The sequence below is a fragment of the Dipodomys merriami genome, unplaced genomic scaffold (assembly GCF_024711535.1).
Source record: "Dipodomys merriami isolate MVZ:Mamm:240054 unplaced genomic scaffold, mDipMer1.0.p SCAF_13, whole genome shotgun sequence".
In the NCBI taxonomy this organism is placed as follows: Eukaryota; Metazoa; Chordata; class Mammalia; order Rodentia; family Heteromyidae; genus Dipodomys; species Dipodomys merriami.
Window position 1 is genome coordinate 6,578,861 of NW_027202604.1, and position 13,900 is coordinate 6,592,760.

Genomic DNA, 13,900 nt, shown 5'->3' on the forward strand with positions numbered 1-13,900 from the left:
GGGACAGTGCCCAGGCCCAGAGTTCAAGCCTCACAACTAACCAAAAAAAAAATTAAAAAAAAAAAAAAAGATCAGGGGATAGAAGCCCTATAAAACTAGTACTTTAACAATTTATGCTTGTAAATGTACAATTTACTTCTTAATTAATCACAGGATCTTTGCAAATTGTCATACCAGATTAACAGTTAAATTTTCTTTTCCTTCTGAAAGTAATACTGTATTCACCATAGTTGCATTCTTACCTTCCTTTTGAATCTGTGGCGTTCACAATGCTGGCACCTAGTGTATCAATTAACATCTCTGCAGCACCTTCATTGTCATTTATCCTGTGTAACGTAACAAGGTGATCACTTTCACAGAAATGATGTATTTCCTAAAATACTCAAAGTAAATTCATTCATTTAGCTTTTACTTACACGGCACAGTGCAATGGACTGAAAGCATTTCCTTCTATTTTCTGGAAAACTTCCTGTTCTAAAAGAAGTTCTACACATGTGTCATGACCTAAATAGGCAAGGAAGACCGGATATTAAAATCCAAAAAAGGTAAATATTGTTGAAATACTTTATATAAATATATGAAAGCAGAATGATGAAACCCAATGAATTATTTTAAGACTGATAATGGAGTGAAAGAGTGATAGTTAAGTTGATGAGATACATTGTAGGCATCTATGGAGAGAGTTCAATGAAATCCTCATGCAACTAATGTATGCTAATCAAAACAATTGTAAGACAAATACTGCCAAAAATCTCAAATATACAGAACTATCTGTAAGGAAACAAACACAAGTCCCTCCACCTCTGTCTTACCACTCAGATTCAGTTTAGGCTCTAACCATTGTTTTTTCCACTTTTAGACTATAGATATTTTGAAATTTGCTTTTTACTTATTAATAAGTTGAATACAGCCTTTTATGAGAGCATTTTTTTTTCCTGTGTCAGTCCTAGGGTCTAAACTCAAGGTTTGAGAGCTGCTCTGAGCTTTTTTGATTAAGGCTGGCACTTCACCAATTAAGCTACAGCTCCACTTCTGGCTTTTTTTGGTAGGTGACTTCCTGCCTGGGCTGGTTTCAAACTGTGAACCTTGGATCTCAGCCTCCCGAGTAGCTAGGATTACAGCTATGTTACTCTCAATGTCCAAAGAGCTCTAGTTTCAGAGCTTCTGAATTAACTTCTCTCATGGATTTGAGGTGATTTGCTAGTTTTTTTTTTTTTTTTTTTTTTTTTTTGGCCAGTCCTGGGGCTTGACCTCACGGCCTGGGCACTGTCCCTGAGCTTCTTTTGCTTCTGGCTAGAATTCTACCACTTGAGCCACAGCTCCACTGCTGGATTTATCTGTGTATGTGGTACTGAGGAATCAAACCCAGGGCTTCATGCATGCTAGGCAAACACTGTACCACTAAGCTACCTTCCAAGCCCCTCATAGGGTCTCTTATACCATATATTTTTTTCTTCCCTCAGTTCACTCATTCCAGTTTTGCTGCAGTCTGAAAATTAAGACACATCTGTTGTGGTACCCAGGCATGTCATTTGTATAAAATTCTATTTCTCATACAAAATGTTCATGGAGAGTCTAAGTCAATAGCAATAGAATAACAGTGCTCCATACACAAACCAAGTAATGTTATAGGAGAGTAATTCTCCAAATGACAGATAACAAAATGCTCTACCTGAGAAGAAATTTCTTACTGTACGATATTTTTCTCCAGTAGTTAACTGTTGTTATAAAAGCCTTTTCTTTAGAAAAAAATGCACATATCACCCAATGTGGAAGAAATAGTTGTATTGTCAAAGCTCACAGAATTCACAAACTTTATAGACCATGAAAATGACAATTTGCCTTGTAAAAATTAAAATGTGTTTATGACTTTAAATATTACTTTCCCACAATACTGTGAAATTTGTGAAATTTATGTAATCAATCTCAAAAAAAATTTTTTTTTGGGTCCGGTCATGGGGCCTGAACTCTGGGCCTGGGCGCTGTCCCTCAGCTCTTCAGATCAAGGCTAGCGCTCTTCCACTTGAGCCACTTCCGGCTTTTTTCTTTATGTGGTGCTGAGGAATCGAACCCAGGGCCTCAGGCATGCAAGGCAAGCGCTCTACCACTTAGCCACCTTCCCAGCCCTCAAAAAATTTTTTTTAAAGAAAGTCTTTGCTTTAAATGGTTTTATTGCACGGATTTTTCTTTTCTTTTCTTTTTTAAAGAGAGTCTCCCTGTAGCCTAGGTAGCATTGGACTCAAAATTCTATTTCAGCTTCTTAAATTCTGTGATTATAGGTCTTAGCCACCATACCTTGCCTCAGTGACATTTTACATTAGCAAAATTGACATTTGTGGATGCTTTTCCACTCTATTTCATAGTTTGGGTTTTTCTCATGTTCCCAGGTATCACAAATCCTATTATAAAACTAAGTCAAATTTCAGTGGCTAAATACAGAATATCTTCTTGCCATCTATCTATCTGTCTGTCTGTCTGTCTGTCTGTCTGTCTATCTAGTCGGTCATGGGGCTTGAACTCTGGGCCTGGGTGCTGTTCCTGAGCTCTTCAGCTCAAAGCAAGTGCTCTATCACTTGAGCCAGAGGCTACGTCTGGTTTTCTGGTGGTTAATTGGAGATAAGGGTCTCACAGACATTCCTGCCTGGGCTGGCTTGGAACTGAGATCCTCAGATCTCAGCCTCCTTAGTAACTTGGCTTACAAGCACGAGCCACTGGCTCCGCCTAACCATTTGTCCTAAGATAATAAAGGCTAATTTTACCTCGGGGCTGGCCCCACGCAAAACATCGAGACTCTTGAAAATTAACTATGGCTAAAAAGGGCCTGAGTAGTGGTAACTTACACTTGTAATCCTAGCAACTCAGGAGGCTGAGATCCAAGGATCATGGTTCAAAGCCAGTCTGGGCAACAAAGTCCCTGTGAGATTCTTATCTCCAATAAACTACTCAAAAAAGCCTGAAGTGGCACTGTGGCTCAAGTGGTGAGTGCTATCCTTGAGCACAAAGAGGCTCAGGGACAGCACCCAGGCCCTGAGTTCAAGACCCAGTACAAAACAAAACAAAAACAGAAATGGCTGGAGTGTAGTAGGATTCCATGCTTAGCAAGCACAAAACCCTGAGTTCAAACACTCAAGCTTTAAGAATTAGTTGGGGGGCTGGGGATTTAGCCCAGCGGAAGGGCGCCCGCCTGGTGCGCACAAGGCCCTGGGTTCGGTCCTCAGCCCTGGAAAAAAAAAGCTACAAAAGAATTAGTTGAAAATTCAAACATCATAAAAGAAAATATTTTAGATATATTTGATTATAATGCAATTTTATAAGATTCAGATGTCTTTTTTTTGGGGTCGGTTGTGAGGCTTGAACTCAGCATGGGCACTATCCCTCAGCTCTTCAGCTCAAGGCAAGTTCTCTACTGCTCTCTAGACACAGCACCACTTCTGGTTTTCTGACGTACTTTTCTGCCCAGACTGGCTTTGAACTGTGATCCTAAGATCTCAGCCTTCTGAGTAGCTAGGATTACAGGCATGAGCCACTGACACCTAGCTCAGATGTCTCCTTTTCAACATGATTCAAACAGCATTCTCATAATGGCTCTCAACGGAAGAATCATGATGCAAAAGATTACAGAACAGATGCTCTGCTTCAACTACAGCTTGGTGGATATGTAGCTTTGTGAATGTGCTGTCATATTAACATTAATTGAATTTCAATACTACAAGAAAACCTGAAATACATTTTTTTTTTTGTCTTGTGGGGCTTAAACTTAGGATCTGGGCAATGGTTTTTGCTCATGGCTAGTGCTCTACCACTTTGAGCCACAGCCCCACTTCTGGTTTTTGAGTAGTTAACTGGAGATAAGAGTCTCATAGGGACTTTCCTGCCCAGGCTGGCTTCGAACTGTGATCCTCAGATCTCAGCCTCCTACACAGCTAGGATTATAGGTGTGAGCCACAGGCATCTGGCCTTGAAATAACATTTTTAAACTTCAGGTTTGCATGCTAAAGCTGAAACTTCAAACTCTGATAGGATTCATGCTGACACTGCACACAGCAATTCATCTGAGTATTTTCTAAGATGATGTAAGCCTACAGATTGCATAGAAAAAAAGGCTTCACATTATGCAAATTATTTTAGTGACAGTTCATAAACCTAACTCCATTTTTACATCTATTTACCTTACAAAATAGTATTTCTGCCTTCCTTAAAAGACCTTTTATGAGCCTATATATGAAAGGGCTATAACAATTGTAAGCCTCTAAGAAACTAAAAGTAGGTTATACCTAGTAGGGTTCCAATTCCTTTAGAACAAAAAGCACAAATGTTAATGGTGATATAAGGATCTCATCTTGTGATATGCTCAGAATATACACATTTCAGTTTCCAAGGCAATGCATTTCATTGTTTCTTCCACTTTGGTTATTTCTTTTTTTTTGGGTCCAGTCGTGGGGCCTGAACTCTGGGCCTGGGCGCTGTCCCTTAGTTCTTCAGCTCAAGGCTAGTGATGTACCACTTGAGCCACAGCACCACTTCCGGCTTTTTTCTTTTTGCTTATGTGGTGCTGAGAAATCAAACCCAGGGCCTCAGGCATGCAAGGCAAGCGCTCTACCACTAAGCCACCTTCCCAGCCCCTGGTTATTTCTTTCTAATGTAAGAGCATTAAGAAACTAAAAGAATATAACCAAAATACAAGTATTCCATTTTTAAAAACAATGGGGAAGCATTAACCACCCCCCTGAAAATGCAAAACACTGAAAATCTGAGTAAAACTTCAAAAAATGAAATGGCTTATTTCATATACCTCAGACAACTAGAGCCTTCCCTTTAGCATAACAAAAGATGTAATTATATAGTAGGCTTCCTACTGATCTTACATTTTTAGTCTGCCATATACACATGATTCTTGTTATTACCAGAACGTTATTCTTCATTGTATCTACTTGATACATAATAGGGCCTGGCCTCAATGTAGGTTTTTATCTGTATACTTAACCATTATAGCAAGCCCAATGAAGTGCTGTATATCCATGATTGTCTGCTATGGCTGGATTTGCATCCATAGATGCTGCTGACTGTAAAAGGGCTCCCAGAACACCAATGTGTCCGCAGGCAGCTGACAGGTGTATAGGTGTCCGTCCCCTACTATCCCGGAGTAGGCATTTAGCACCATGTTGAAGTAATGCATCTATACATTCTTCATGGCCTGTAACCGCCTGAAAGAAAAATAAATACGTTGAATAATATGTTCCAGCTTAGTTAATTTTTATTGCTAGTGGTTTAAAAATTTGGTTGACAGCCAGGAGCTAGTGGCTCATGCCTGTAATCTAGCTACTCAGGAAGCTGAGATATGAGGATCAAGGTTTGAAGCCAGCCCAGGCAGGAAAGTCCATGAGACTCTGATCTCTAATTAACCACCAGAAAACCAGAAGTGGCACTGTGGTTCAAGTGGTAGAGTGCTAGCCTTAAGCTGAAGAGTGATACAGCGCCCAGGCCCAGCGTTCAAGCCTCACGACCAACAATAACAAAAATTTCAGTTGCCGCAGCAACGGTGTCAAAGTATAAGTAATATGGAAAACAAGGAGATACTTCTAATTCACTAAAAGTATTTAAAAAGAAAAACATAAAAATGTATGTTACAATAGTAGAAAAAAGTTAAATTGATAAAATTGTACTTGAGGTTTTAGGGATTTACAATTTTGTGCCAATATTATTGTTCCCTGGCTTAAGTTATGTATTGGAACTATTCAACATCACCATTCAAAGCCAAGATGCTAGAAAATAAAAATTCAATAACAATTATTGTAGAAATTTAATGAAGAAAGATACAGACCAGCTCAGCTGTAAGTAATGAAGTCCTATCCTAAAAGCTTTCTGCTAATAAGTTATTTTGGCTTACCCCTCTATGCAACGCTGTCCGTCCCCATTTATCTTTGGCATCTACGTTTGCTCCTTTGTTTAACAGTGAGTATACACAGTCCGTGTGACCATTGAGAACAGACAGCATAAGAGGTGTCCTAGTAACAACAGAAATAGGTTTAGTGCTATCATTTAAAAGAATGTACTCTATAAACAGAAAACAATGTGATAGCTTACAAAAATGCTTTTTTGTGATATTTATTTAAATTAAAAAAACCTGTATTTGATGTTTCCCAGTGACATACTATGACAGAGTATTATAATTATAATAGGGGGCCATGTACATAATCAGTCATCTTAAATGTGACTTAACAATGGGTGGTATGTGCTTGTGATTTCAAGCAGTAGAGTGGCTGAGGTGGGAAGATAAGGGACTTGAGGCCAGTTGTGAAATGTTATTTCAAAAAGACCAAAAGAAGTTATGTAAAAATTATTAAAACTTACTGTCCATTTCCATCTTGAATATCTACTGCATTCTGTGGTTCTGCATTTCCTATTAACAGCCGTAAACATTCGGAATGACCATTTGTTGCTGTAAAGTAATAATTTTAAATTTCAATTACATGCAATAATAAAATATCCATCTTAGAGAAACACCTTCCAGAATATAATTTTGAAATAATCTGGGGCTGGGAAGGTGGCTCAGTGGTAGAGCACTTGCCTTGCATGCATGAGGCCCTGGGTTCGATTCCTCAGCACCACATAAGCAGAAAAAAAAAAGCTGGAAGTGGTGCTGTGGCAAGTGGTAGACTGCTAGCCTTGAGCTGAAGAGCTGAAGAACTGAAGAGCTGAAGAGCTGAGGAACAGCGCCCAGGCCCAGAGTTCAGGCCCATGACCAGGAACCCCCCCCCCCCCACACATACACCCCAAAAAAAAAGAAACAATCTCACTGGATTTAGTACATAAGAAAGAAATCTCAAATACAAGGTAAGTTATCTACAAATTTGTTGTTAGAGGTAAATAACTATGAATTCCCTATGGTAAATCACTGTAAACAGGCTGCATATCGGTCACTTAGCCCTCATCAGAGGCCAAGCAAGTAGAATCCTCATTTTATTCAGCTCTTGGTTAGGGAGAGTAATCTGCTTCTATACAAGGGATAAAACCAAGTTGTTCACATTAGGCCCAGTTACAATAACTCATTCTCCTTTGATAGTGATCAATGGTGATCACAAGGTCCACCTCTGACCAATGAGATGTTGAGAAGTCTAAGAGTTTTTGGTAATTATTTTTTAACCTAGATAGTGAAATATCCTCTTCTATCCTCATTTTAGATACCATCCTATAAAGAAACATCAACTGTCGTGTACATAAACCCAAGGGGAAGAAAGCAGTAGAGAATCTGATTAGGTCCTAACATCACTGTGGAATCAACCAACCCTGGAAATGCATTTGCCTATGGACATTTTTTTGGTCGGTCGTGGGGCTTGAACTCTGGGCCTGGGCGCTGTCACTCAGCTCTTCAGCTAAAGGCGAGCGCTCTACCACTTGAGCTACAGCGCCACTTCCGGTTTTCTGGTGGTTTATTGGAGATAGGAGTCTCACAGTCTCTCCTGCCCGGGCTGGCTTTGAACCGCGATCCTCAGATCTCAGCCTCCTGAGTAGCTAGGATTACAGGCGTGAGCCACCAGCGCCCGGCTTGCCTATGGACATTTTAAAGGAGTCTAAATTCTTGTCTTTTCTATCGGTTGTGAGGCTTGAACTCTGGGCCTGGGAACTGTCCAGCTCTTCGGCTCAAGGCAAGCTCTCTACTACTTGAGCCACAGTGACACTTGCAGTTTTCTGGGTGGTTTATTGGAGATAAGAGTCTCATAGACTTTCCTTGCTGGGGTTGGCTTTGAAAGGTGATCCTCAGATTTCAGCCTCCTGCGTAGCTAGGATTATAGGCGTTAAGCCACTGGCATACAGCGGGAGTCTAAATTCTTATCACGTAAGACAACTTCAGCAAGGTTACTCTTTTTTTTTTTTTTTTTTTTTTGGGTGCTGGTCCTAGGCTGGAACTCAGGGCCTGCATGCTGTCCCTGAGCTTCTTTTGCTCAAGGCTGGCACCCTACCACTTTAAGTCAAAGCACTACTTCTTGCTTTTTGGTAGTTTACTGGCTATAGGAGTCTCATGGACTTCCTGCCTGGGTAACTTTGAACCTTAATCCTCAGATCTCAGATTCCTGAGTAGTTAGGATTACAGGTGTGAGCCACTGGTATCCAGTTGAGAGTAAACTTAAAGCTGAGAAATTCTCAATATTAAGTATATGTAAATAAATAAATATAAAATAAGGATTAATGAAGATCAGTTTTCATATACATGTATTTTTCATATATAAAAATACAAATGACATGTATATATAGAATGTTTTATATGTTCAAGTGCAAGAAAAGTAAAGTGCCCTTCAAGACAAAGCTTTTAAAGTAAATCTGTGAAATTCAGGTCTGCCCATATATTTTAAAGAAATATGTAAGCCACAAAGTGATGCTGAAAGGGATGTCTTTTACTAGCCCTCCTAAAATTTTTTTAATGAAAAATGAAGCTATGTACTTTATAATATTCTATAGTACTTCTAACTGCTATATGAAATTCTAATAGTTCTAAGATGTAAAGCTTAGTACCACTCCTACCCCCAGTCAATTGGTTTGCTGCTCTCTGCTAGCAGCTGTCTTTGATTGGTAATAAAGCACAGTATCATTATTCTCAGGGATGCTTCAAGGAGAGATTTGACCCATCATTTTTTGCATGTATGCCAGTCCTGGGGCTTGAACTCAAGGCATGAGCGCTATCCCCAAGCTTTTTTTTTTTCCCCCTCAAGGCTAGCACTATACCACTTGAGCCACTAGTTTTTTGGTGGTTAATTGGAGATAGTGTCTTAAAGACTTTCCTGCCTAGCTGGCTTTGAACTACAATCCTTAGATCTCAGTCTTCTGAGTAGCAAGTACTACAGGCATTTTTGTTGGTTGTGGGGATTGAACTCTGGGTCTGGGTGCTGTCTCTGAGCGCTTCAGCTCAAGTGGCATTTTGCCACTTCTGGTTTTCTGGTAGTTAACTGGAGAAAAAAGTCTCATGGACTTTCCTGCCCTGGTTGGCTTTGAACTGCAATCTTCAGATCTCAGCCTCCTGAATAGCTAGGATTACAGATGTGAGTCACTGGCACCCAGTTCTAAAATGTATTCTTAAGAATTAGTCTTTAAAAAAAAAAAGAAAAAAGAAAAAAGAATTAGTCTATAGTGGGATGGGAGGGAAAACAGAGAGGGCAAGGGAAGGGGTGTCCAAAAAGAAATGTATTCTTTACCTTATGTAACTATTACCCTTCTGTACATCATCTTTATAACAATAGCAAAATATAAAAACAATCTTAAAAAAGGATTAGTCTATAAACAGACTAATGACATGAATATAAATAGTCAAATGAGACTAAGAAAAACACTTGGCTAAGAGTTCAACTGTACTAGTCTTGGTTATTTAAAATGAACACTGCTGCCATAAATTGGTGGCTGATTCATGTAATCCTAATTACTTAGGAGGTGGAGATCTGAGGATTAAGGTTCAAAGCCAGCAGGAGCAGAAAGTTGGTGGCACTCTTATCTCTAATAAACTACTAAAAAAACAAACACAAAACCAGGAGAAGCCGGGCTCTGTGGCTCATGCCTATAATCCTAGCTACTCAGGAGGTTGAGATCTGAGGATCATGGTTCAAAGCCAGCCTGGGCAGGAAAGTCCATGAGACTCTTATCTCCAATAAACCACTAGAAGACCGGAAGTGGTACTGTGGCTCAAGCAGTAGAGCGCTTGCCTTGAGCTAAAGAACACACAGACAGTGCCCAAGCCCAGAGTTCAAGCCCCATAACCGACCAAAATAAACAAAAAACAAAAAACAAAAAAAAAAACAGAAAAACCCCCAAAAACCAGGAGTAGAGTTGTGGCTAAAGTGGTAGACTAATAGCTTTGAGCAAAAGAAGCTCAGGGATAGCACTCAGGCTCTGAGTTAAAAGCATTAGGCTGGCACCAAATAAAGAATAAAGATAAAAGAAAGAATACTAACTTGTAGTTGTCATTCCTGTAGAGTTATGCAACCTGCATGTCCTAATGACAAGAGTTGGTAGCAAGTCATTTCAATAACTTTTTGTTAAAGATCTTTTCATTTTTCATATAATTGTGACATCAAATAATCACAACATGTAGTAGTTCTCACACATAAAGTAGGTACTCTACACATTTTGTATAACCTAATACTTCATGAGTAAAAATGATCAATTGTTAAATGAAAGTACATACCAAGCAAAAGTAACTTCCATTTAAAAAAGGGCTACTCAGAAGGCTGAAATCTGAGGAGCAGTTTGAAGCCAGCCAGGGCAGGAAAGTATGTGGGATTTTTTTCTCCAAATAACCAGCAAAAAGCCAAAACTAGAGGTATGGCTCAAGTGGCAGAACACTCGCCTTGAGTGACAGAGCTAAGAAACAGTGCTCAGGCCCTGTTCAAGCACAAGTACCAACATTAAAAAAAACACCAAGGGGCTGGGAAGTTGGCTCAGTGGCAGAGCGCTTGCCTTGCATGCCTGAGGCCCTGGGTTCGATTCCTCAGCACCACATAAGCAAAAAGAAAAAAGCTGAAGTGGCACTGTGGCTCAAGTGGTAGAGCGCTAGCTTTGAGCTGAAGAGCTGAGGGACAGCGCTCAGGCCCAGAGTTCAGGCCCCACGATGGGACCCAAAAAAAAATAAAAAATAAAAAAAACACCAAAAACAATACTGTCTGAATTCATGATAATGTAAATACTTTAGGACATAAATCAATTTTAAAAAGTGATTATCTCTTGCTGTTGGTTTTCCTTATGAGAATATATCCATCTGATAACTTAAAACTAAAAAAAAAAAAAAAAAAAAGGTAATTACCAGCAGTATTATATACCAGAAATTTAAAAAGGAAATTCAATGGCAAGTAGCAAGTAATATTTGGCATACCTGCTGCATGGATAGGTGTTCTCTTCAAAATGTAATCTTTTACTAAGATCGAAGCTCCCTGATTAATGAGTACATCCACACATTCAACATGGCCCTTAAATGCTGCAAGATCTAAAGGTGTTCTTCCACTACTGTTTCTCACATCCAGATCTAACAAAGACTGTACCAACACTTCCAGTGCTTGATGGTGACCATGATAGGCCTAGAAGTAAAAAATATATATAAATTTAAAAATACACATTTATTTATTATACTGACTTCCAAAATACTCTTTTATTTCTTTCTTGTCTTCCCTTATTTTCTTCCTTCTCTATCCTCTTCTTTTTCCTTTCTTTCCCATTGCCACCCCCTATTTATGGTAATGGGGCTTGAACCTAGGGCCTTTGCATACTAGGCAAGTACTTTAACATAGATCTATACTTCCAGCTCATCAATTGTCCTCACATCATCATAATGTTTCATATAATACAAACTTCTACAGCAGAATACAGAACTTTATTTTTTCTAATAAATATAGCAGGCTACCATATTAGGGAAAGGTGATAATAACAGGTGATGCCCAGTTCACAATGAACATTGAATGCATGTGACATGTATTCACTAAAATCTGATTTTGAGTCTTTGATTACAAAGCCTGTGTTCTTAATCACAGTTTGGTGCTCAATATTAACTGACAGAATTCTATTACACTTTAATCATAGGGATAGCTATGTAACTTGAGTTGGTGGTTGAGTATTTTAATATACCAGGACTTAAGAATAAACATGTCAGCCAGTGGCTTGCATCTGTAATCCTAGCTACTCAGGAGTCTAAGATCTAAGGATCACAGTTCAAATCCCTATCTCCAATCAATCAGCAATAAAGCCAGAAATAGCATAGCACTACTATCAACCTTGAACAAAAAAGCTAGCCTTGTGCAAAAATTCTAAGTAAGGGACATCATTCAGGCCTTGAATTTTAGCCCTAGTAGCAGTATAATAAATAAGAAATAAGTACAATAAAAAAAAAAACATTTCCTTTACCTAAAATACTTACCTGAGGTCTGCTTCAACAGATACCATGTGTTGCAATTCCTAGCTATATGACTATAGATAAGACTATATGATCTGTCAGAAGTGAATAAAGCCCCATCTTTATATAGAATGTCAATAGAACATCTATTATTTACATTATACTATATGCCAGATATCAGCCTTCTGAGTAGCTAGGATTACAGTGGTGAGCCACTTAACACCAAGCTTTGCTTTTTTTTTTTTTAAAACCACTACATACAATATACCTTGGGACAACTGTGTGTGTGTGTGTGTGTGTGTGTGTGTGTGTGTGTGTGTGTGTGTGTGTGTGTGTGTGTGTGTGTGTGCATGTGCGCGTGTGCTGATACTGGGGCTTAAATTCAGCACCTTTTGCTCATGTTTTTCCCCACCACTACATACAATATACCTTGGGACAACTGTGTGTGTGTGTGTGTGTGTGTGTGTGTGTGTGTGTGTGTGTGTGTGTGTGTGTGTGTGTGTGTGTGTGTGTGTGTGTGTGTGTGTGTGTGTGTGTGTGTGTGTGTGTGTGTGTGTGTGTGTGTGTGTGTGTGTGTGTGTGTGTGCATGTGCGCGTGTGCTGATACTGGGGCTTAAATTCAGCACCTTTTGCTCATGTTTTTCCCCACCATTCATAGCTGGTGCTCTACCACTTGGGCCATGTCTCCACTTCTGAAATTTTGCTGGCTAACTGGAGATAACCAGTCTCTTGGATTTGTCTGCCTGGGCTTGCTCCTAACTGAGACCACAGATCTTAGTCCTCTGTGTAGCTATGATTTTAAAAAGGAAAGGGCAAGAGGGAATAGAACTAAAGATCACCTACAATATAACAAAGAACATATTATTAACCTGTAAACACAAAAAGAGAAACTTGCAGGCCCAGTGTGGTGGCACATACTTGTAATTCTAGTACTGAGGAGACAGGAGGGCTAAGAGTTCAAAGTCAGCCTGGGTTGTATAACAAGATAATATCCCACAAGGAGAAATGGCAAAGAGAAGAGGAAATTTGCCAAGTAGAGGGTCAGAGAGTTCACAAGAACATGAAATTTCTAAAGAAACACTATTAGGTTAGTAATGTAAGTCTGTAGAGAATGTAACAGAATGACTGTGTTTGGAGAACTCTCAATAGGCTTCTGATCTGTCTACAGGGAAAGAGGATGGCACTAGTAAATGTTCAGGAAATGACAGTGCTGTTATATTTTGAGAATGAAGATGATGATACAAGGATTGCCTTGCCATATGCTCAGAGTTCATTTCTTGCTGCTAATACCAAAATAGCTATTTCTTCATATTGGATTTTCAGACTTCTTATTTACTTTATTCAAGACTTTTAGAGGGCGAAAATGTTTCTATGGATTCAAAGAGCACAAAAGCACAATGTTTAACCATGCCTTTGTAGTTATTTAGACCATGAAAGACATTATTATGGGAAGCAAGGGACAGACAGAACAGATCCAGTTGAGTGCCAGTATTAAGAGTATATACAAGAAAAATATTAAAAGAATTGAATTTCTAGTAATCCTCATTAAGTTATACATCCTATATTTTACTATACTTATTAACAGAAGTCTCACAGCATCAGTATTGTCATTTTTTTTTTTTTTTTGAGTCCGGTCGTGGGGCCTGAACTCTGGGCCTGGGTGCTGTCCCTCAGCTCTTCAGCTCAAGACTAGCACAATACCACTTGAGCCATAGCACCACTTCCAGCTTTTTTCCCCTGCTTATGTGGTGCTGAGGAATCGAACCCAGGGCCTCATGCATGCAAGGCAAGTGCTCTACCACTGAGCCACCTTCCCAGCCCCCATGATTTCTTTAAGTTGCCCCATTCAACATGCTTTGTTTAAAAATAAATTCTTCTTCTGTAGAAAAAGTTAGACCGTGTTCTATATAAAATTTTATGAGGTAATTTATTACCATATTGATTCAAAGACTTATCTTACTCTCTCTACAATCTTCTCTTAGAAGAAAAATTCAGAGAAATCTTAAAGAGAAGGAATGTTACTATCATGCAGTT

The 13,900-nt window shown here is 39.2% G+C and overlaps 1 protein-coding gene across 6 annotated transcripts in view; it reads right to left on the reverse strand.

Moving 5' to 3' along the window:
- Positions 1–13,900, reverse strand: part of Ankrd28 (ankyrin repeat domain 28) — a 167,228-nt gene that overhangs the window by 12,013 nt on the left and 141,315 nt on the right. For all 6 annotated transcript variants that reach the window (XR_011371146.1, XM_070018614.1, XM_070018616.1 and 3 more), the window contains 6 exons: positions 10,856–11,057; positions 6,352–6,439; positions 5,888–6,005; positions 4,985–5,204; positions 417–504; positions 243–326 (listed from right to left, as the gene is read on the reverse strand). Coding sequence is in view for 5 of the 6 variants with exons in the window: in XM_070018614.1 (XP_069874715.1) it covers positions 243–326; positions 417–504; positions 4,985–5,204; positions 5,888–6,005; positions 6,352–6,439; positions 10,856–11,057 (800 nt within the window). In the remaining variant the exon portion in view is untranslated. The remainder of the gene's footprint in view (positions 1–242; positions 327–416; positions 505–4,984; positions 5,205–5,887; positions 6,006–6,351; positions 6,440–10,855; positions 11,058–13,900) is intronic.